At 39.0% G+C, this 23607-nt stretch overlaps 1 protein-coding gene across 4 annotated transcripts in view; it reads left to right on the top strand.

Annotated features, from left to right (window-relative positions):
• Window positions 1-2127: 2127 nt before the first annotated feature.
• The window catches only part of MIPOL1 (mirror-image polydactyly 1), a 192331-nt gene continuing 170851 nt past the window's right edge, over window positions 2128-23607 (top strand). Inside the window, exons 1-2 of one of the 4 annotated variants that reach the window (XM_074585188.1) lie at window positions 2141-2222; window positions 6900-7023. Coding sequence is in view for 1 of the 4 variants with exons in the window: in XM_074585187.1 (XP_074441288.1) it covers window positions 2592-2737 (146 nt within the window). In the remaining 3 variants the exon portion in view is untranslated. Of the gene's footprint in view, window positions 2738-6899; window positions 7024-23607 lie in introns of all 4 variants that reach the window. The other 3 variants (XM_074585190.1, XM_074585187.1, XM_074585189.1) reach the window with 3 other exon arrangements.

Consider the following 23607-nt stretch of genomic DNA (forward strand, 5'->3'; position numbering starts at 1 on the left):
TAATAATACCACATCTTTCCCTCAAGGAAAAGGGAAAAAGTTGAGGATAAAGTCCATTGTGAAGAAAGGCATACTTGACTGCTATAAATGTGAAGATGGAAATACCTAAAGTTGATAGACAGGAAAAAATAGCATTCCGATGGATGGAATTCACATAATCAAAGAGATTAATTAATAAATGAAAAAAAAAATATTTAAATAAAAGACAAAGTATATTTTAGATTGGGATTAAAATGCCATTATTTATTTCATAGAGGCAGAAAGCAGTCCAGTAAGAGACAATTTGTTTCAGAGAGCGTTGTGAAAGAGAGAGTTCTCAGATCAGCTCTCCAGATTGGATGGATGGAAATACAAAGGTTACTATTATGCTGTTGGTGAGAAAATAATGTAAACCTATTAGAAACAAGATTATCTCGTTTAACTGTCCACCTCATTCAGAACCTTTTTTTCTACCAACAAAACCACAGTAATTTTTACAGGAGGAGCATTACGAGAAGGAAGGATCCTGCAACAGCCTACGGGTGGGTTTTGTGCATAAGGTTCTGAAACTGAAGCGTTTTCATTCCCATTACAGGCATTTCTGGGAATCATTCATCAAACCTTTCCAAACACGTTTTCCTGTTTTGAGAATGGATTGCAGGTGCCATAGTATTTGGACGCAAAATCTTCATAAAAGTGTCTTTGGAAAAGCATTTTCATGCAGTTGTTAATACTGTTCTGGTATGTTTGTTTACAGAGTGCCTGGGAGTATTTTGGGATAAGTTAGCAACAAATGTTGCTAACTGAATAGAGGTTCCACACTTGAAAAGAAATGTAGCCTTTGGTAATTTAGTACAAAGATTAGAGAAGAACAATGTTTTTATTGCTACTGAAAAGTAGGGGAACACAGGAAAGACTTGGAGACGTGTTAATAAAGTGTTAAGACTGAGACCATAATTTCAAAAGAAGAATAATATTCAGCTATAAAAATCAGTTATATAATTTGCATGGATCAGCAAATAAACAGTAACTTGAATTCTTTGATCTATGTATGAGCAGAGTGGGGATTGCTGTGGGAATACAGAATAACTCCCTTAAATTAATAAACATCGAATGTGCTGACCTTTAAGTAATTAAAATCTCAACTTCAATGTTTCATTAACATTTGCATTAGATCCCTTGGTTTGGCTCTTTGAGACTGCTGCTCAATAAATATAGCAGGATCATCAAGTCTCCAGTGTTCTGTATCATCAAAAAGCAGATGCTGAAACATCACTACTTTTTTGTTCCGGAGATCCCTGCGCAATGTTCCCTTTGATGCAAATAGCAAATCTAGTGTTAAGGCGGACTTGCTGCAGTAGTTCAACAGTAAACAGAATTTGGAGTTGATCAGAGGGTGATGAAAATGGTTGCTCAGATTTGTTTTCTGCAGGAGGTGTCACTGCAACAAAAAAAGAAGGTTTACATGAAAAAAAAAATGAAAAAAGAGCGCTCAGAGGGTGCATAATTTACATATAATATGTTTACAGAATAGCATAACACCTACTCCTTAAAAAAAAAAACCCAAACTCTGATATTGTTAAGAAAATGTTAAGTTCGTCTCACAGTATTCAAACTCCAAATCTGTTCACCTCAACACAATTAAATTCTCCTGCTGAAAGCCTCTTTCATGGATTGCACATCTCTCCTCCTCCATCCACCCCTCCCTAGTGCCCCGCAAAGGGCCACCTGCAGGGTGGTTTCCCAAAGCACCTCTAAGCTTAGCCCCATTTTCATACGGCCCCTTCCCAAACCAGTACATTTGGGCCACTACCTTCTCCTCCTTAATAGCCCTGGCAGGGTTTGTCTCTCCATTTGTGATCGCTATATCTCTCAGTAGGGAACACTGCGCCTGGGGCAGCGTCCAGCGCGAACCCCCCAAAAAGGAAACGACTTTTCCCTGTGCGGCGGCGCGGCGGGCAGGGCAGACGCCCGCAAACCAGCCCCTCAAACTCCCGCACCGGCAGCTCCCCGCCGGGTCCCGTACCGTCCCCCCAGCCATCGTTGCCCTTGTGCCGCCTCCTCCCCCCGCGGGGCCGCGCCGCCCCCGAGCCCCGCCTTCGGGCCGCGGCCCCGCCGCTGCGCGCTCCCGCCTGCCCGCCTCTCCTCCCGCCCCGGCCGCAGGGCCCGCCCGCTCCCGGGCTTTGTTGAGGAGGCGGCGGCGGTGCGGGGCCGCACGCCGGCAGCGGGGGAGGAGCGCGCAGGTAACGGGCTGTCGGGGCGCTTCCCTCGGCGGCCGCGGCCCGGGGAGGCCGTGGCTGCCCCGCGGCTCTCGGGTTTGAACTTGCCCCGTCTCCCGCGGCGGGGCTGGGAGACGGTGTTGGTAGGGGCCGCTCTGCCCTCAGCGCCTCCCCGCCGTCGAGCGGCCCTGCCCGGCCTCCTCCTCGCCTCTCCCGCCTCTGGGGCCGGGCCGCCGCCGCCGCCGGGCCCTTGCTCCGCTTACCAGCTGCGTGGGCCGTGGCAGCCCCTTGCCTGGATCCCCGTTACTTCTCTCGGCCCCGGTCGCCGCCGGGCGGCCCCCGGCTCTGCAGCTGGAGAGAGAGGGAAGCGAGTTTCCCGTGCGGGGATGGGCGATGTGGAGTTTCAGAGGCTGTCAGGGCAGCGGGGAGGGAAGGACGGACAGACGGAAGGACGGACAGGCTGCCGCCACCGCCTCCCGGGAGCGGGGGGCAGCGCTTGGAGAATCTGTGGTGAAACCCCTCCCGAGCAGATTCAGGAGGTCAGTGCTGGGTTTTTAGTGTCAGGTGAGAATAGGGTGTGAAGGGTAGTCTGAATAGTAATATAGTAAAGAAAAAAATAAACAAACAAGAAAACAACACACCAAAACCCCTGCCAAAATAAAGTTTGCAGTCTGTGCTTTTTATTATTATTATTATTATTATTATTATTATTATTCTTGAACATTTATGACTTTCAAGAAAGATACTTAGGGAGTCTCAATGAACTGTATACCTCAGCTTCTAATATAAGTAAGTTTCATACTTAACCCAGTTTCTTGTTGTGTTGTAAAGGTCTGTTTCATTTGAGGAAAAAGTCTATGGCTTCTCAGCGTGAGCAGTTTGGAGGAAAAGCATTCAGTATGTGTACACAGAGGCCTGTTGTGTCTGAGACAGCACACGCTTCGATATTTGCCTATGGAACAGTTGGAGATGTAGGAGTTTGCTGAGCCTGAGTTTGGGAATTCGAAGTGCCCTGCAGCAGCATAGTGTCTTTTTCAATATGTCAGCAAGTTCTAACTGCTGTTAGAACAGCCTTAAGTCGCTGTTCTTTAGTTGGACCAGTTAACCACAGAGGTGGGCTTCTGGCTCAGCAGATCTCAGAGCTGCAGATTCTGGATGTTGTGGGACCTGTAGGTGTTAGGGAAACTCAGTGATGTGCTTCCCTTATTCTTGCACCTGTCCTTGAGCTTCTATCCTTCTCCAGTTTTGCTCTGGGAATATACAACTTTGGTTCAACCTGAAACCACCTGTTTTGGATTATTTGCTTATTTGAATAAGTTATGGTACCAACTTTAATATCTTCTGAGGTTTAACAAGAATTAAAACTAAGTCATAACAGTCAAAGTAAACATGCTATTTTATGTGGTCGTTCTGTTTTTGTTTTGTTTTTAAGTAAGCAAAATGTACATGACAAGGTCCTTCAGAAGTATTAGATGTGAGACTGAGCTGTGTACACCAGTGAGGTACCATTGGCATGATGGCTATGAGCTCTTCTGCCCATCACCGATACAGGGATAGCAAATGAAACTTTAAAAATCTGTTAGCCAGTTTTCATGTGATAACTAATTAGACTTCTTGCCTTGTTTTGTTTTGTTTATGGATTCACTTCATTTCATTGGTTTGCCCCTTTTGGAGAGGGAAATGTTACTTTTGTTCTTTGCATTCTCTTATTCTGTCTCTCTGCTTGTTAGAAGTCATTCTATATGATGATAAATTAGAAAAGCACTATTATGGTGTTACCCTCTTTTCATGACCAGTAAGAAACAAAACAATTGTCAAGCTTGCTATTTCTCTTGCAGCGAGGCAAACCCAACGTATTGTATTACCGGCAGAAATAGGAGTATGGTGCTGATGCCCTGTGGCCCAGATCTAGCTTTTTGCAGTTTGTGGGGGTTTTAGTTTTTGAAGGTGCCTAGGTTAGTAAAAGCATAAGGAAGTTTTCAGAGCTTGCTGGAAAGGGTTAGGGGATGAGGGAAAGTATGGATTTGGTAATTCACTGTGGAATGAATTATTAAATTATTCGCTAGAATTGAAAGCAAGAAGGCGCAAGTGAGCTGCGGGTGAAGGGGGAGAGGGTCCCGCCTATTGATCACAGTTTTGTGTAAAATCAGTCATGTGAACTTGAGAGATATCCTAATGAATCTTTTTGCTACCACCTTTTAAAATTTCTAGACTGTCAAACATATGGTAGAGTAGATGCTGCACATTAGTGACAGCATGCAGATGTTCACTTCAGTGCAAATCTCCCAAATCTATGCAGAGGCTTCTCTTCACTTTTACATCTGTTACCCTATAAGGGCAATAGATGTTTTGAAACTGAATTTTAAAACAACTAACCAACCCTTCCGGGCTGCAGTCCATTACCCTGTAGTTAAATCTGTTAATATTGCAACTGGCAGATGTTTCTGAAAGTACAAGTGCTGGCTTTTGCTTTTTTGTTTTAAAGGAAGACAGTTTTGAAGGGGTAATTAACAGAAACAGTACCAAACCCTTATTTGCAGAACAGATACAGGTGTGGAAAGAACTAGTGTGTACGCTCATTTGCGAGGATGAATCTCTGCTGCTTTGAGCCACTAATTTTTTAAGTGTTAGGATGGTTGTCATGCTCCCTGCTAGCCTCATGAGCCATGGTACAGAAACTATAACAGCAGGCTTCTGTTTTCCACGGTGATTCTAGATGTAGACTTTTGTCTGTTAAAGACAGGTTAAAATGCAAACTGTCAGTTTCTGCAGAGTACTGGCTTTTGGTATATTAAAGAATGTTATGTATTTGAATTTTGAACATATTGTATATGAAATATTTCTGGGATTGATTTTGGATTTTCATAGTATCAATGAATCAATATTTTTTGGAATTATTCATATGTGTTAGTTACAACTCTCTCAAATAAATGGAATTTCTTGAGCCTTCTTGTATGAAGTGTGGAACAGGCACTGCTTATCTGTCCCAAGCTCAAGTAACAGGGACATAATCACTTAAATTGAATGCCAGTGGATAGCTAGCATAATGCAGTATATGTTGCTTATGGGTTTCCTCTGTATGTTACTGAACACCAACTACATGTGAAAATGGCTCGTTTTGTTTACTGTGCACCATTACACTTGTCTGAGCCTTGTCACAGACGTCAGATTTCTTTCATGCTTTTCAGAGGTATTAAAACTCAGTGGTTCAGTTAATTATTTTGAAAGTGTTTTTTATCTTGAAAGATAGAGTTGTGGCACGTGTGACCTGGGGTCGACTTTATATTGGCCACCAGAATATGTGTACAGTTTGTTTTGTTTTCTTTCTTTGTTTACCAGTGCTTTTCTGTTACAGGCATGTAAAAGGAGTTTATCAGGTCAGGTGCCTAGTGGGAGGTTATTTGTATGCGTGCTGTGAGTTCAAAGTGATACTTGTGCACCACGTGACTTGCAGGGATGCTTCTGTGGGTTCTGGAGTAGGGAAGGGGATGAAGGACTGAGTAGGGCCATGAGCAACTCCCGGCTGTTTGCATTGTTGAGATATATTCTAGAAACTAATACTGAAAAAGGCATATAATTCTGTTGGCGGCTTTAAGTGTAGTTAAAATTGTTCTCGATATGTTGCTCTCAGTTTTATCAGGGAATAAAATACATGAGAATGTTTCATAGTATCTTTTCCATGTTAGGAGGAAGTCAAGACGGTATATATGGTATCATTTTACTCAGTATCGCTTGCTAGAGTAGCAAACCAAGGAATAGATCCAACTTGCCTTTAAGTAAACGGCAAATTCCCATCCATCACAGCAGCATGGGATTACACTGTGGGTTTGGAGGAAATAATTGGTAATGAGTTCAGCTCCTGGAGGGCATTAATTTTTGCACCATGAAATCCATAGTAAATTGAGTTAAGGAGATCCACATAACATGCTGGTAGACAAATGTTATCCTTTCTGTCCTTTTATTTAAATCTGTTGAAGACAGATTTCGATCTTTAAGTTATACGTTCATTTAAATAGTAATATTACAGCTAGCTATGCACTAATATAAATGTTAAGTGTGAAATAAATTAGAAAAATCTAATCAGGTTCAGTAAGGTAGTATTAGGACAAAGAAGGATTAAAATGCTCAGTTATTGATTAAGTCTTTGGAGGGAGGCGGTAGGAGTTCCTGGCAGCATTTGTGGAATGAGAGCAGGGTTGTGTCTGAACTGAAACTGTTCTGAAAGTGCTGTATGATGCTCCACTGTGAGAGAATTCAACATGGGATCAAAGAATGCTTTACTTGAAGTAAAAACCTGATTTTTTTTAATGGTGTTTTTGAAATGTATGAATCTAGTAATTTATGTTGACTTGTGCTTTAGCTTATAAATAAAAATATCCACTCGCAAAGAGAGTATTTAGTGCTGAAGATTTGCTTTGTGGTTGTGTGTGTGTATGAACCGGAACTAGAAGTTGTAATTAGTTGGCAACTTAACAAATGAATAGTACTAAGCTTAGATTGGCTTGGAGAACAGGAATAGGGCTTTCTGAGGCATGGCATTTGATATGTATGTAAATGAAAAAATATTAAAATATTTCTTTTTGCCAGAGCACTTACACAATTAAAAATATCATTGTGCATTGTTTCAGTTTTTAATGCACAAAGTTAAATACATGTACAAATCTTTGTATTGTGAACATTGATTTTTTTTTTTTTTTTTAGATGTCCTTGGCTTGTTTCCTTTGGGAGTAATCAGCTCTGCTTTAGCTTTCTTTCATTACACCATTTCCAAATGTATGTACTTGACACGCACCTCCTTCCTTTGTTAATTCTAATGTATCAACAGGTGAGGAACTGGAACTATTCTTAGCGCTTACAAGTTACATCTAGTAGGAAATAAAACTCCAATTTGTACTATGTTTTTGTTGGGGTTTTTCATGTGTATTATAACTTTAACTTAATTTTAGAATCTTAATTGACTGCCAAAAAGATAAGCCTAGTTACCAAGGAAAATAGTAACTCAGCTTGTAGCTGAGTGTAGTTAGAGAACTGAGAATACTAATTGAGCATAATTAGAAAGTTATCCTAAGACATTCCAGTGGCCACTTCAATGCTATTGAAAGAAGTTATACAAAAATAAGTGTGATCTCTTTTAAGCGTTTATTTTTCTCAATAATGGTATGATACATAGTTGTATATTTCTTTAAAAACATCTAGTCTTGTTAGACATATTGGATGGTGAAACATGAAGGAGATACATACTGAATGCAGTGTCCTGTCTCGATATTGTCATTTAATGCTTGCGGTATGTGGTTCATGTTCAAGTAAATAAAATTTCAGGTTCTGTAGGATTTTGCAACTCAACATAGGTGAGTATGTGTTAACTTGGTTATGTAAACTTTTAGATACAAGCATGAGAAACAAAGCAGTATTTTTTCGTCATGTTTTTCTATAGTGTGCTTTTGTGTGTGCACTGAAAGAGGCAGTTTTTCCATTTTCTGTTGTAGCAGAAAATTAGGATGTGGTTTTCCTTGTCTGAAGTTTGATATAAGCACTGTGTGACCAATTTGTTCCTTGGTACCTTCCTTGTAATGGGGAAAATGGCACTATGAAACATCCACCATGACTTTAAGGTTTGTTGAATGTTTTGTAGCTCTTTTTGTAGAGCTACAAAAATGTGTTCTGATTTTGATTTTCTTTATTACAAATATGAGTGATACAGGTAGTATCATAGACATTCATTTGCTCAGTGTAATAAAAGTAGGGCGATCAAATACTCAGATACGAATTTAAATCTGTTTTCACAGACGCTAGATGACTTTTTTCCACTCTTTTTTTTTTTTCTTTTTTCCCATCTGCTAGTTGTCAGGATACCATGAGCTTGCTGCCAGTGTAACCAGTTTAAGACAGAATAAAAATTAGTCTTGAAGTAGTTAAATATCTCAGTTCCCATGATCTATATCCAAAGAAAAACAAACAGTGTTTAATAAGTCTGTATTCTTGGATCTGTTTGTAATGGTATTTGTTTTCATTAGACCACAGGAATCTTGAAGTTAAACTTTTCTCTTTGCACCTGACTATGTATGATGAAAAAGGATGTAGTTCCACACCTATATCCTTCTCAAGTGTAGCCTGCGTTGATATCATTGTTCCTTAAAGAGACACCAGCAACTCCATAGTTCTGCTCAGTTGTGTTTTAAAATGCATTTTTATTAAAATTTTAATTTAGCAAGTGAAAAGCCACCTTCAAGGTTTAAATTTTGCTTTTCCTTCAAGTTAAAATAAGATTTAAAAAAAGGCAATATCCTTTCTGGTTTTATTCTTATTCTGTGGTGTTATGCAAGTTCATTGTAGGAGATTTTGTCCATTAGTCTCTTCAACTGTCATTTTAGGGGGACAAGCTAAATTGGGAAAACTGAACCTCAGGAGAAACTGCATGAATTTCCTGCTGTCCTTGTTCACCAGTTCTCCCTGCCTTGTAGGATGTCCCGTAGTGCCTGGGTTTTATTACTCCGTGCTCCATTCCTGCCTTCTTGCTGTTGGTTGTTTCCAGGTGTTCCTGGCTAAATTATTCTCATCTTTTCCTACGTATAGGTACAGTGTGAGCGTGGGATGTGGGTATTTCTGTGGTTTTCTTACCCTGATCCCATTGTTCTTGTACCTGCAACAGTACTGAGCCCCACTTAGCTGCCTTCAACTCGGTGATGAGTATGGGGCAGGGTGTTTAAAGAAAAGAATTGGGGAGGAGTTGGGGAGCTCACTGTCCTTTTCTTGCACTGTCTCTTGTCTTGCACAAGGTCTGAAGTTAGCTGCTGCTCTTGCTAGGCACGCCTTGGAGAACAGATCTGGGATGACTGGTCAGCCGTTTTTTGGCCCTTGCCAACTAGATGTGGTGGCTGCTATCTAATTTCTCAGCTGTTGCCCTACAGCCACCACTGTAACCCTCTTCAAAATGAGCTCAGGTAACTACCTGAACTGCTCCTCTGAAGTGATAGCACGGCTGCTGCTTTTGCTGCTTTCTGTTCCGGCTTCTCTTCTGCAGCCTGAGGTCAACAGGGCTGAGCTGATGGGCACAGAGGGTCCTGGGGAGGAAAAGACACTGCTCTTTCTCACTGCCAAACATGAGTTGAAGGCAGGTTAGTAAGGCAAGGGTTAAATGCCTCAATTTGAGAAATGCTGCATATGACAGCAGTAGCCAAATTAATCTTTAAAGTTACACATACTATAGCTGCATGAGCTGCAGTTGCTACAGTGCAGAAATACCCTTGAAAACTGATGGCAGTCTCCTACTGAATTTTTTTTTCTTCTGTATATTTGAGGAATCCCATTTTTTAAGGAAAAAAAAAAGACCACCTCTAATGCTTTAAATTGTGCAGATATTATGCAATTAATTTCCAGTAATTTTTCTGAGTTATCTGTGTTTTGTTATTTGCTTGCTTTAAGAAGGAATGATAAAGCTGTACATCTGGATTGGGACTGTATAGTATGCTGCTTCTTGTAGAAAAATTGTGGTTCTTTAGAACAGTTTTTAAGATACATTTTGCAAATGTTAAAGGATAATGAAAGATTTCCTATACATTCAACTGTTCTCTCCTAGCATGTGTGAGTGCCTATGTTTTGACTGTTGGGTGTCTTGTCTTTTTTTTTTTTTCTGAAGCAGTACTGTTTTCTGAATATTCTGATCTCATTAGCAAACGTAGATGTGAAATAGCTGCTGAGATTTTAATTTTTTTCCCCCCCAGCTCTTCGCATGGGTATACAGGCTTGCAAACCGGTAGATGGAGCCCTGTGCCAACAGCCAGCCTTCAGCAGGCTGGTAAGAGAACCTGCAGCCTCTCTACCCAGAGAGCCAGGCAGGAGAAGCTTCTGTACCTGTAATATGTTTTATTCATATGTAATAAATGAACACCGTTTTTAAAATTAAATGCCTAGTATTAGCTGTGCAAATCAAGGCAGTGACCATGTGCTGAGACGCTTAGGGCCAGTTTCGTGTTGTTCCTGGGGGGCAGGTGATTGGGTGAAATAGCCTGATCTGTTCTAAAGTGCTTGAGTCTGTGAGCTTGTCTGATAGGCCAAGTGTTTTCCCTTTTCAGTTAATTTCTGAATCAACTGCTTGTCATTGGGCAAGTCTTGGTTGAGAGCATCGAAAACAGGGCCTGTGGGAAGCTCTTAAGAAAAATATGGAGCAAAATAATTTGCTTTTAAAATTTAAGTTTGGGGATTTGGTTTTGTATTTTTGTTTCTCACTAATGCCAGCTGCTGATCCTTTTGAAACTACCTTTTCGAGTATTGAAATTTTTCAAATAGTGCAGTTCATAAATTCAAAATCAGCAGTAGCTAATTTTGCGTATTCCACATTTTGCACAGTGTGTGTCCACACCCTCAGCCCAGTGTTACGCAGTTCAACCAACTGATATATGGACTTGTTTTATTGACATCTGTGTAGGCTGCTTGTAAAACTGTGAAGAATGTGCAAGTTGCAAACAACTTCCTTTAGTAGTAAGTTTACCTGATGCGGGTTTGTATGTAGACAAGTTGCTGTAGTGTGAGAACAGTTCCTAAATAGCAAGGTGCTAATTTTATTTGAAAATGTGACATAAGGTTCTTAATTTTAAAGGGAGAAAGGAGGATAATGTTTTAGAGTGAATAAGAGGTAGCAGTTTTTATTCTTGTTGTGGGGGGTTTTTTTGTGTTTGTTTCAATAAGTATATACATGAAAAATCCGACAGATTAGGATTATTCTGTGATTGTTACAGGTACAGAATTTGTATAACATATACCCTGCATTTCTTATTTGAAATTCTAGATGACTTAATGTTTACATTTCAAAACAGTGGGAAGGGTGTGGGTCAGTGGCATTCTTACTCTGACTAATATTTCTGTGCAATAACACTCCTGTACGGTACCTTATATCCCCAAAAAATAAAAATTAAGTCATTCTCAAAGCCTGCAGATTTGTCTGATGACTACATGAACACTGAGCTAAGTTGCAATCTGAAAGAATCTTTGGAAATGTGTTTCTGCCTGCTGTTCATTATGCACGTGAAACCGGCATTCAGATGTTAGGGAATAGGGTTAAAAGCGAAATTTTGAAAGCATTTGTCAAAAATAAATTATTGAGTTAGAATTCTGCTGGAATGCTATCATTTGGGGTTTTTATTTGTTTTAATGGTTGGCAATCACTTTTGCTTATGGTTTGCAAAAATGAAGTTATGGATTTTCTTTAACATGGCACATAGCAAACTGTAGTACACCAGTCCTTCAAACCCAACTATTTGTTGCACTTTGGAGACAGAGCTCTAGACAGTATTCTAACATATTATGGTTTCAGTGCATTTAAAAAAACAAACACAAACCACAACTATGAACATCCTTGTGCTTTTGAGAGAGAAAAGAAAAACTGTGGGGTGGTGGGTTGACCCCAGCTAGCAGTTTAAGCACTTGCACAGCTGCCCTCTGGCCACCACCCCGGCAGGATGGGGGAGGAATAGGGAGAGCAGAAGTGAGAGAATTAATGGTTCAAGATAAAGACAGTTTAATAAGCAAAGGAAAAAGAAGAATGAAAAAAAAAAAACCCAAACAAAATAAACAAACCCCAAAAGATGCAAATGAAGTCACTCACCACCTCCCACCCACAAGTGTGCCAGTGCCCAGCCATTCTCTGAGCAATAGCTGCCTGGGAAGACAAACTGCACACCCCCTTCTTGCATTACCCCAGTTCTTATTACTGAGCATGATGTTATGTGGTATAGAATATCCCTTTGGCCAGTTTGGGTCAGCTCTGTCCCTTTCTCAGCTTCTCAAAGGAATGGTTACAAAATTTTAGCTCATGTTCTCCTTAAAGGAGCGTTTTCTTTGAAGAGGGAGGGGGCTTTTTCAGGAAAAGTTAGCCTTCAATGAAATACAGGGTAGAGCTGGAAAGATAAAATGTCCAGAAAATGACATTCCAATGAATGTTTGCCCTTAGAAGCAAAAGAAGAGCTTAATAATCTTGTATGAAACGTGAAAGGAGTGGTAGAATCAACAAGGGTGGGTTTACTGGTCATTAAAATGTGGGAAGAAAAGACAAGCCTTCATTAAAATTGGTGTTAAAATGTTTTTTAAAAACAAAACACAGAAATACAGCCTTGCACCTGCTAGTGCATGGAAAGCATCATGAAAAGATGACTGATAACAAATGTTTTTCTGTGCTTGATGCATCAGTTGAATTTGGCAGTTGTCCTGAAGAAAGTGGAGACCACCTCTGTGTGTGTTCAGCATTCCTTATGTATCAGCACCTGATTCTTTTGGGATTTTATGTAGTGCCTGAAGCATTTAGCAGGGAAAATAGAACACATGTTGAATAGCAGAGGTGAGCTCTGATGTTTTGACTCAAGAAAGATGATAGAAATGGACAGCTAACAATTGTGAAAAGCTTTGGGAAGAATCAGAGCTTCTGGGCTCTTGTTCCATTTCTCTTCATCCAAAAGATCTCAGGTGGTAACTCAAGAAGATTAATTTCTAATTCTGATATAAGCAGAAGTAATAGATTTATCTCCTGATAGTGTAGAGTACCTCAAAGACCTATTGATAATTGCTGTAGCATGAGATTTCATCACTGCTATAGTGTATTTTTGTTGGTTTTGTTACACTAAGTGAGGAAGGAGATTATGGGAACAGAGCCATTTAAAGAACTGCAAAATATAGAACAAATCATCAGATTGTGCAGAGGCTTGTGATCTTCTGTATTGATCATCTATGACACAGCAACTGATTGAAAAAAGGTCTGTTGGTCTTCTGAGGTCTGAGTGGTTTCTGAGTGCAAATGGAGGGGACACCTAGACAACTGCACTTACATGCAAAACTATTTTCACTGAGCTTCTTGAACTTTTTGTGGCTTAAATTTGCATCTTACCAGCAGGACTTGTCAAAGCTTTCATATTCAGAGTTTAACATTCATTCAGACACATAAGCTCACTAGCTCTAATGCAAAGCATCTTTCAAAATGCTAATTCTCTGTTCGGGCAGTGAAATACATGTGGTATACACTTGCAGTCTGGCCCATGCCTAGAAACAGGCTTCCTGCTGGGCTAATTACCACTAATTGTGATACTCTTGTATAGCAGTAAGGGAAACTAGCAAGGTAAATTGGTCTAATGCTGACATTTATAGGCTAAACGGTATGGGCTGCTCTGTTCTTAGAAATATGTGTGATGTGAAATTTTAGTTCCACATAAATCAACCAACTAAGAGGGAAATTTGCCAGATAGCTAAAATGTCTTAAATGGTATGCATCTGTGACAAGTAGCCTTTTCTGAAAGTTGAATGACTTTGGTGGTGGTTTGAGTCTTATTCCCCTTTGGAAGCAGATTGTGCAAGCTTGGGAGTTGTGCTGGCTTCCTCATTCAGCTTTGTAAATGCAGAGTGGTTCAAACTGACGTTATTGCTCTTAATCCACCAATGAGCAATTTTGCCCATTACCTATATCTAAGGCACAGATTCCAGGTGGATGTCACAAAATCCCTTTTTTTCCTTATTTTTGGTTTGTAGAACAGATTTGAAACACTATCTCTAGAATAAGGACATAATAAAGCACCTCAGTAGTTCCTACAGGAACTATTTACCGTCTGACAAAGGAAGGATATTCCCATTGGAGCCTAGAACTTGCCGATGTTTTTGATACTTGTATGGTTTTTAAAATAGCATAAATTGCCTCACAAAGATTTTGATCTTATTTTACATTGTTTATATAATTGTGTCTATGTATATATTTAAAATTAGTAAATACATGCATGTATTAGGATTTGTAACTGTTTTATAGGATCTGGCCAGGTTAAAACTAGAGCTTGTGTTTTTTAATCTATCCCTAGCTATCTGTTGCAGTACCATTTCACTGTAGGACTTCCGTTGATCAGTTTTTCTTGATTGTAAAAAGCTATTGCAGAACTCTGCACCTATTTTCTTGTATAAAATCTGCTGATAATATGAAAAAGATACTACTAGAATGTTTTCCTGACTCAATTAAGAATGTATTTAATTGCTTTGATAACAGGTAAACAATTTGATATTTCTATATATGAAACTTTATATATGAACAGGGCTTAGATAAGCTAGTGTAATCACTGATTTGTTCATATCTTATAATTTTATGGTTAATTTGGGAGGTAAGAGTAATCGTTTTTGTTGTATGCTTTTGTGGACTGGATGTAAATTAATCACAGTGTTAGCATGAATTAATTATGCAAGTAAGCCGAATGACTATTTCATTATTTTATTGAAATGGCAAGAGTTTGAGAAGATCTTTTGTCTTAATAGGTTAGCCAGAACTCATTGGAAAAAGTCTTAGTATGTTTAAGGTAATGGAAAAAAATTGCTTTCAGTACATCCTACAGAGATCCTGTTTAAAACAGATGACAGTCTGTCACGTTCAGTAGCACATCAGTCATCAGATTTATTCTAATTCCTTAAGCTGAACATTTCATTCAAGCCTGTAGATTGTCTTGTCAAGCTACCAAAAGCCTCATAGCTTTTCTGTCAAGCATAGAGTTGCACCAGCAGTTCACAAATAAATGCTAAGCTGCAAAGATATTGTTTATTTTCTTTAACCTTTTATTCAGTTAACTACAGTGTTCTTTCGTGTTATTTTCTCCATGTGCGTTTATCACAAGGTATTCGAGGGACTGCGTCCTAAACATGCCTCATCCTGACCACAGCCATTTCAGACCAAGGGCCACTCATTTTGGGATGTTTTGTTTTTACTGGTAGCAGTCTAGACCACCATGGTTATGACATTCCTCCTCTAATCACAAAGGCCCAGTGAGTGGCTTCATTTGCTGCAGACGTGAAGGAATCCCACTGTGAGCGTGCACAAGTCACTGGTGTTGCCAGTCTGGCTTTGTGCAGAGTGGCCAAGATGATGAACTTCTGCTTGCCCTGTGTGGAAAGTTGCAATTTTGCTACCGGTCCGTATAGCTGTGCCATTCTTCGTATTTATTCATCAAAATCTCTTTGGGATTTTTTTTCATGCTTTACCGTGTATGTTTGTGTACATGTGGCACAGCTGAATTGGGCATCTTGCTTTTGTTGCAGATCTGCCATTTTGGAGACAACAAATTTTTCTTGTCATTTTTCTTCCTGACCTTCTCTAATTCTGAGCCTTTTGCTTTCCTTAAAAGAAAGCTTCTGTGTAAACCCATAGCACTCGCATACAAAGCACACTTGAGCCTGTGCGGTAGTGAGAACTCGACTTTAGAAACAGTTGACTTTCTTTAAATTCAACATACATATGTCTGAGGTAGTAAAACATTGGGGATGGTTAGTTGAAGTGATGTTAATTGATTGTGGTAAGAAAAGAAAGTAAACTATTAGGCTGGTGCATTTATGTAATTTATTTAAGCCCCCAAAAATTGTTCTGTAAAGTGATTTTTCATGGACCACTGAAAAGCTCATGTCCACATTAGACTAACCTCTATGTTAAAGTGCTAGCACTACAGCATTCAATATAGAGTTGTGGCTGCCCTTTAACTGGAAAAGGACTTCCTTGATTATCTTTTTTAGCTATTAAAAAAAATAAATTATTTTTTTTTTTAAATCTAAGCTCTGTGTTAAAAATTTTCCAGAATCACCAACTTCAGAACTCTACTTTCTTCTTCTAATTCTTCACTGTAATTTGTGATTTCTTCTAATATGTGTTTTTCTGTTGTTTACACACAGTGCTACATTTTCATAGAATCATATAATGGTTTGGGTTGGAAGGGACCTCCCCTTCCAAAGATCATCTAGTTCCAACCCCCCTGCCATGGGTAGGGACACCTCCCACTAGACCAGGCTGCTAATCTGGTGTTTTCCTTTGTTATAAAGTCCTGTTATTTCTTTATACTCTTTTTTTGTCTGCTAAATGGCCAATATGTTCTTTCAGCAGGCTTATTCCTTGAACAGATATTCTGAAAGACACATTGTCTGTGTCTAAAAAGAAACTGTGGGGTTGAAGCCCTGTATAAAATTAAAGCCTGAGTATATATATAAAAAAAAGATTGTTAAAATGTCAAGATAATGAAAAGGCAGAAAATAAATTATACCTATTATTAATTTTGAATTGTACTCAAACATAGAAATATATAGCATAGACAAAAGCTGGTTACAGAGAGATAAAATTCAATTTTACACTAGGATAATTGTTTTATGTATTTTACATTTATTTATAAGATCAGATAAAGGCTTGGAATTCTCAATATAAATCACAGTATGGTCCTGACAAATGCCAAGGTCAGTAGATGGAAACCCCTTCACGTGCAAAACACATTACTACTGTGGGAAATACCAAGTGAATAAAATGAATCCAATAAGTACCATGTTTCCTACTATGCGCTCTTTACTTGCATTATAAATGTTAGAGCTTTGAGTATTTTTGGTTTTCAAAGGAGTAAATAGGTATTAATGCTCTCTGTCCTCCTGTATGTTACCTGTAGCCAAATTAACATGTCTTTGTTAAGAAGAGATTAATGCAAAGCTTGCTTGAGGTCTGTGGGTGAGAATGGAACTATTGCTGCAATAACATTGGAAATTAGATTGGCCCTGTTCAAACAGCCTTGCGTGTGCTGGAGAGGTAGTTGATGGTATCCAAATGCTATGTAGATGATGGAACTCATGATTTAAGAATCCATTTCTGTAATAAATTGCTTCCTATCAGGAGCATCTTATATCACGAAGGCTTATTTTATCTAGAAGGAAATTTAACTATTTATCAGGTTTGGCGGGACAATAAAATGGATTCTAGGTCCTCATAGAGAACATATGCTGTTGATGATTTTATCCTTTAAGGAGGTAGCTCAGGTTCAGGTATCTCAGCTGACTGTCTGTGCCAGTCTGAACTGGAGGAGGAGACAACCTCTAAGTAACCAATTTGCAAGCTGAAATTTGAAATGTGTAGGCAGCTAACCAAAATGACTGCCACTCATCTTCCCACAAATATTTCATAAATAAGCTGTAACGTTCAGTGACAGGTTTTTCCAGATGTAATGTATTGGAGCTGTTGAGTCCTTGAGCGATAAGAAATAAGACTTCTCGACATGAGATCCGCTTCACAAAAAGTGTTACTAGACCTGACAGGTATTTTGTCGAGCTGGACGTTTTTCAGAAGCATTGACTTCCAAAACATGTCTCGATCAGCTGCCCTTATTATACAGAAGCAGTGATTTCTACATCTGTTGCTTATTACAGACTCCAGGTTTTCCGGGCTCCTGTCAAAATACCAGTGTCTCTGAGGTCAGTAATTTGCTACTGTTAACCTGAGTTAGATCACGGCAGAGAGTAGTAGCAATGAGTAGTGATACAACATCCCTAGGGTGCTGATCTGGTGTTGCTGAACAGGTCTTCTAGGTAAGCTCTGGGATTACAAGTGGTCTTTTGCTTTCTTCAGTAGTTGTAGTTTGTGAGCTTGTAACTTGTTCCGCTTCAGCAAAGGGCGGGCCACTGCGGCGGGGTCAGGATCAGCTCTTTCGTTTGTTAGGTAGGCTTCAAGGTAAAGGGTCTCGTGTACCAAATGGTTTAACAAGTATGAAGTTCTAGTATAGCGCTTGGTAAGCTTCTGCGCAGGCTGTAGCTCAGCAGCTTTCATTTGCTGGGCTGGTGATTGGATCACTGAGGTCTGCTTCTTGTGTGATCGGGCTTTCTTTCCAAATGGCTAAGATCAATTACGCTGCGGAAGGACAGATATGGAAATGCAGCTCCCTGTGAGAATAGGCTCACCATCCATTTTTTGATACAATGGGATTTCTTTCAGGATCATAATGAGGCTGTTTCTGATGCGATACAACTGTGAAAGGGCACTAGTGGACCCACCCCCCTAATTTGTTCGTGGCACCCCAACAGTATAAAAGAATGGAGCACCCATGGAGGATTCCTTTGTCATAAATGTTATGGATTAGGGTGCAATGGATATATCAAAAGACTCTTATCCTAGGATGTATAGTCAGCCAATTAAGGGTGTTTCAAGTTAGTTTTCTGCACTGCAGTGGCATAAATGTAGGGAGATATAAATATGCCTGGGAGCAAGCTTCAGCTTCTTGCTTTATGGACTCAGAATTTGATGGCAGAAAGAATAAACACAGTTGTGGGGTGTAACACTTTTTCTCACACTGTACTGAAGGTGACTGCTGTGCAGGTGTACAAGGTAACTCTAATTAAAACAGTTTCCCCTTGAAATGTAATTTTGTTCCTCCTCTTCACTATCCAGTGGTAGACTAATATTTGTCTCCAGAATGTTTTTCCAGGATCTGAAGTGGAATTACAGTATCTGAAGGTTACTAAATATTAGGCAAAAATTATAATTCTTTTCATAGTTTAAAAGTATCTTCCGTATTTCAAAAACCCTCCTGGATGTAAAATTCTTTTGGCAAACATTCAGTGTCTTACACTTATGAGAGAAAACTTACTAAAAATAGCATATGCTGTTATCATACTGAGGTTCCCTTCCAGTTGTATCTGCCCAGTAGCTTGTTTTCTACTTGGTGTAATATAAACATTTCAAATCTACCCTTAAAGTTACCAAAAAAAATTAAAAATAAAATCAAACCAGATACTTTATTGAGAGCCCATTTAGTATTACACATTACACTTTCTTTCCAATAATACAGCCATTCAGTCCATTAGAGACATCAGGGAAATTAATTATCTGTACATCTGCAGTTCTTAAAAATCCCACATGTAATAAAATAACCCAGTAATGGACCTTTTTTTTAAACTGTAATGCTATTTAATACAATTCTATGTAAAAGTGACACTGTTTACTAATACCAGAATGTGATACTGTAAATAAAAGCAAAATTTTATTCCAGTTGCTATAGAAATTCATTCAGACTAATGTTAAATGCCAGTTCTAGATAAGTTTGTAAAAATTATCTAAAGTTATCTAAAATGTTTTGAAACAAAACCATATCCCATCTGATTAAAAAGAAATAGTGATTGGAGCATGACTTTGCTAGTTGTAGGGTCTCTGGACTTCTCAAATATCTTGAGAAACAGGTTTTTAGGGAGGTGTCTATTAATGGATGTCTGAGACTAGGTGTGTTTTTTTTTTTTTTTCAACCTGTCCTGAAAGCACTGTGCAAAACTTTTAAGTACTAAGCTACCTTTTCCTTATGTTTAGCTTATTTTAACAAGTATCTTCAATAAAAACAAAAACTAGTCTTACACCTCAGTGAAGTTAAGTGTGATGAGTAAATTAAACTCACTTAACCCTTCTCAAGCAGGAACAACACATTGTAATAAGCTAAGTTGTGGCAAAAACTGCAACAACTTTGTAGCTCTTTTCCCAAACCAGTCTGCTTGGCAAATGCACAATCCAGCTGAAGAACTGAGTACAGTGAAATACTTCCTTTAGATAAGAAGAAAACACAAGAGGGCTGTGACTTACTTATGTAAAAACATAACTTTTTCCAAATGGAAATAGTTTTTGAGATGTTGTGGCTTTAAAGTCTTGAAGACATTTAAAGAAGAATATTGAAGACCACTATGAAAGCAGTGTCAAAGTGGCATAACTTTATCAGAAAAATGATGCCTTTTTTAACATTAAAGTCTGAACATGTTAAGATTTGCCTTTGACAGCAAGATGTTGCAAAAACACAACACTAAACCAAAGTTGTCTTTATTCATAATGTGTTTTAAGAAGTATTCCAGAGGACTTTCTCCCTTCTTTCCTCCCAGTTTGACTATGAAATAGGAAGCTATTTAGGAGTTTTTTTTTTCTAGTGTAATGATTAGGCAAAGAAGCCATCCTAGTGCACATACCTAACTTAGTCAGGTGCTCCTTCAACATGAAAGCGGAGGTAAGACTCTGGAGTCTACAAGTCTTGCAGCTTGACAATGTCTGAGAGTTGTTCTGAGTATTTGAACTGTTGGCCAGATTTGCCCTTTTCTTAATCTTGTGTGTTAGTTATGCCTCTGTAGCTATAAAGTCTTGATTATTTTTTTTTTTTAATTTTTACTTTCTAGTGATGCCAAGCAGTGCAATTTGTAATGCCCAGAATATCTGGCAAACAAGCCTCAAACTGTTCAGCACAATTATGTGCAAGAGAAAGCAGTCATCAAAATAAGCCTGGGTTTCAGAAGTGCCAAAGAAGAATTTTGCCTCCTTCGTCTAGTAAGTGGATTTAGAAATTCTTTGCTCCGCCCAGGAATAACTGGTGTGGGGCCAAGATTCAGCTGCTGTCTCAGCTCTTTGCAACCTCACATAATTTCTTCTTTTCACCTCTGGTGTCAAGTGTTTTGGCAATGAAAACATTAATGTAGCTTGATGAATCAAGGAATAATGAATGCAAGATACCGAAATTTGTGTTGAGGTTGCAAGAAAGAAGAGAACATCCATCTGTTTCTTTTTACAAAAAAACTGAAGAGAATAATCTTGCTGAAACTGGCTAGATAATCCTAGGTCTTGAATTTTTCCAGGATTTTTTTTTTCCATTTGTCTGTGTGGAAAGAATCTGATTTTAGGGCTTAGAACATCTAATAAGAACTTTTTCTGTCAGTTGTGTAACCCTCAACTTATATGAACCTCTTTGTAGTTTATGTTCTCAGAGGAATTCTTTAAGGGTTCTTCACTGTAAATTACTTCTGTGTTTTTGGCTGAATAATGTGCTTACAAAGGGTTTTAAATGATCTTTCTTCAAAACCCAGTAAAGAAACATCTTTTAAAAAGTAAGCCTGTCCGGCTTCTTTATTCCTTGTGTTGTGGATCATTATAAATGATGACAAGATTGAGGAACGAGAACAATTTATTCAAATGTGTATTTCAAAAAAAAAGCTCAACTATTTCGTTGGCTGGAGAAGAACAGAAATATCAGAGCTTTCATTACAGGCTATCTCTTAGCTCTGCCTGTGCTTAAAGTTGTCCTGCACCTCTGCATTTTGTTTGAGTTTTCCACTGTTTGTAATGTGACCATTTTAGATGGAGATTTTTCTTTTTCCACAATACTCATTTCCTTCCTACTGGGTGAAGGTGACTTTTTTTGGTAAGTTTCAGCTGAGAGAAGGTTTTGGGTATATTCCAAACTAGGGTTTAACTAGGGTTTAAGGATAAATACATTTTTTTCCCAGACGTAAACAAAAATATTGCAGTAGTTTCATTGGGAAGCCAGTATATGGTCATGTTTTGCATTGCTTTCTTAAAATTTGGCAGGGAGATGGATCTGTCAGAAATGTCTGTGATAATGTGACTGATGATCTAAACTTCGTTAGCTAATACCTCTGCCTGGCACTGATTTGGAGTCAATGGCAACTCCCCTTTAACCTTGTACCTTCCTTTGGTGCAAGAAAAGGAAGCAGTGCAACAACTCCATGGTGCTGAATGTTTGCAGGTTTAGCCTCTTCGATTTTTAGCTTCCATTTAAATTCTGGCCATTCTCAACAGACTTAATTTCACTGACTGTTCTCCAGTTCTTGTTGAGTTCTGGCCCAACTCAGAATATCTGATTCTTCTCTGACGGTCCAAGACCATTTCTGGATGTGCAGCTTGCTATTTTAAATGGCACTGGCTTTCAGGTTTCTTTGATATTGCATTAAGTTTGAGAGAAGCATCTGTATTAAGTTTCTAAAAACACTAGCCTGCTAATCATACTAAATAAGCAACAGTACATAATAGGGCATGTTATATATCATACATGTTGTGCATGTTGTAAAGCACACAGCCAATGCATAGGTGCTGAATATGCTCTGAAGTGTTGTTAAGAGCGTAGCACACATGTCCTGGAGTGTGCCGTTCCCCTGTAACTCCCTCCACTTTTCATTTATAAGGAAGAAAAGGCACTATGTACTGGATCCAGTTGCTAGATTTAAAAAAAAAAAAAAATCACAAGTTGGGGAGAGACTATATGTTTATTGAGTCAAAAGTATGTTTGTGTTCACACCTGAGCAACGCTATATGTTCCAGTGCTCTTAGTGCTGTGCAAGCGTAGTTTATGGAGCAATTATGCTTTCAGTTAAAGGATAGCTTTCTCTTCAGATAGTGATCTAAGCAAATGACAGCTTAGTTAATTCTCTTAAAAAGAACAAAACTGGCTGATCTGGAATCGGTGTGGTTTTATTTCTCTGCTCTTTTTAGCTTGTGAAATTTCAGGTGACGCGATTCTCTTCAGCAGCTCAAATGTATGCTGTTGAATTTGAGTGCATAAATAATTTGGGGTAGATCCAGTGTGCTGGATATGTTGGCTTACAACAGCAGTAAAGGTACATTTGTGTTTTCATGCTGTTCGAAACAGTCTGACAAATACGTAACCAGTGCGACTGTGTTTCCCTGCAAGAGACCAATGGGCCCCTCTCGGTCCCCACGCACAGGACTGAGTCTTGAAAGGTTGGCACGTTTCTGACAGGCCTCTGCATGTTCAGCGCTCGTGATAGTTCTTGGTCAGGCTCCAATATCCACACTGTTTGTAGTCTTTATGCTTTTTATTTTTAGAAAGTTTGCTGTCAGGAAAAATGGTGCTATTTGAAGGTACTTTGAGAAATGTAAGTTGGCTGGATAAACTGAGTTTCTCTGCTTCAGTGGGGTTTGTTGCCTCATTTTCTTCACTAAGTCCATGTTCAATCTTCCTTCTTTCTGTGAAGGCAGCAGAACAATTAAATTGGAATGCTTTTGGCAGGAGGAATATCATTTCTGCTTAATGCTATTACTTATACTAGTGGTTTATGAATCTGTCACTAAGTTACTGCTTCTCATTTTTATGGGCATATAATGTTCTGTGACTTCATTTTTGCTTTTGTGGTAAAATCTAGACTAGCAACTTACTTCTGTGATAGAAAAAAATTATGATTTGGGAATTTCAAGATAGTGAATATAATAGACAATGAATTTTGCAAACATAAGTTCTCTGTTTCTTTAATCATTTCCATAGTTAGCTTTGTAGCTCTTTAGTCACAGTGACTTTTTCTTAAGTTTGGGGTGTGGAGGTGTATTTTGTGGAGCTTGAGGCAAGTGCTTTCAGAAATATCTGTATCAGTAGTCCAGTTTTTGTTTATTGAAGGATGGTGTGCAAACTAGCATTTGACATTTGGTCTAACGCCACATCATCCAGTCATGTAGCAAACTGGATGAAATGGGGTTCTCGAGGCAAGTAGTCCTCAAAATGCTGCTGGTGAAGATGCTACTGGTGCACTGTTTCCTCCCGGTTGGCATCCTGCCTCTTTGCCAAGTGGATGTCTTCAGTTGAGCTTCACTGGCTTTTTTTTGCTTTTTTTTTTTTATTCCCCCTGCTCTACTGTCCTACCTTGTAAAGCAGAAAGCAACCCAGATTTTAGTGTATTATAAGAATAGTAGTTCTGGTGGGTTTGTTTTATTGCAATCCTTAGAATAATTAAATAGGTAGTCAGGAGGTGACCTGTGAATATCATCCAGTTCACACCTCTGCTCAGAATGGGGTGATCTCCTAAGTTAGATCAGGTTGCTATATCCAGATGAGTT

The sequence above is a fragment of the Larus michahellis genome, chromosome 4 (assembly GCF_964199755.1).
Source record: "Larus michahellis chromosome 4, bLarMic1.1, whole genome shotgun sequence".
Taxonomy (NCBI): Eukaryota; Metazoa; Chordata; class Aves; order Charadriiformes; family Laridae; genus Larus; species Larus michahellis.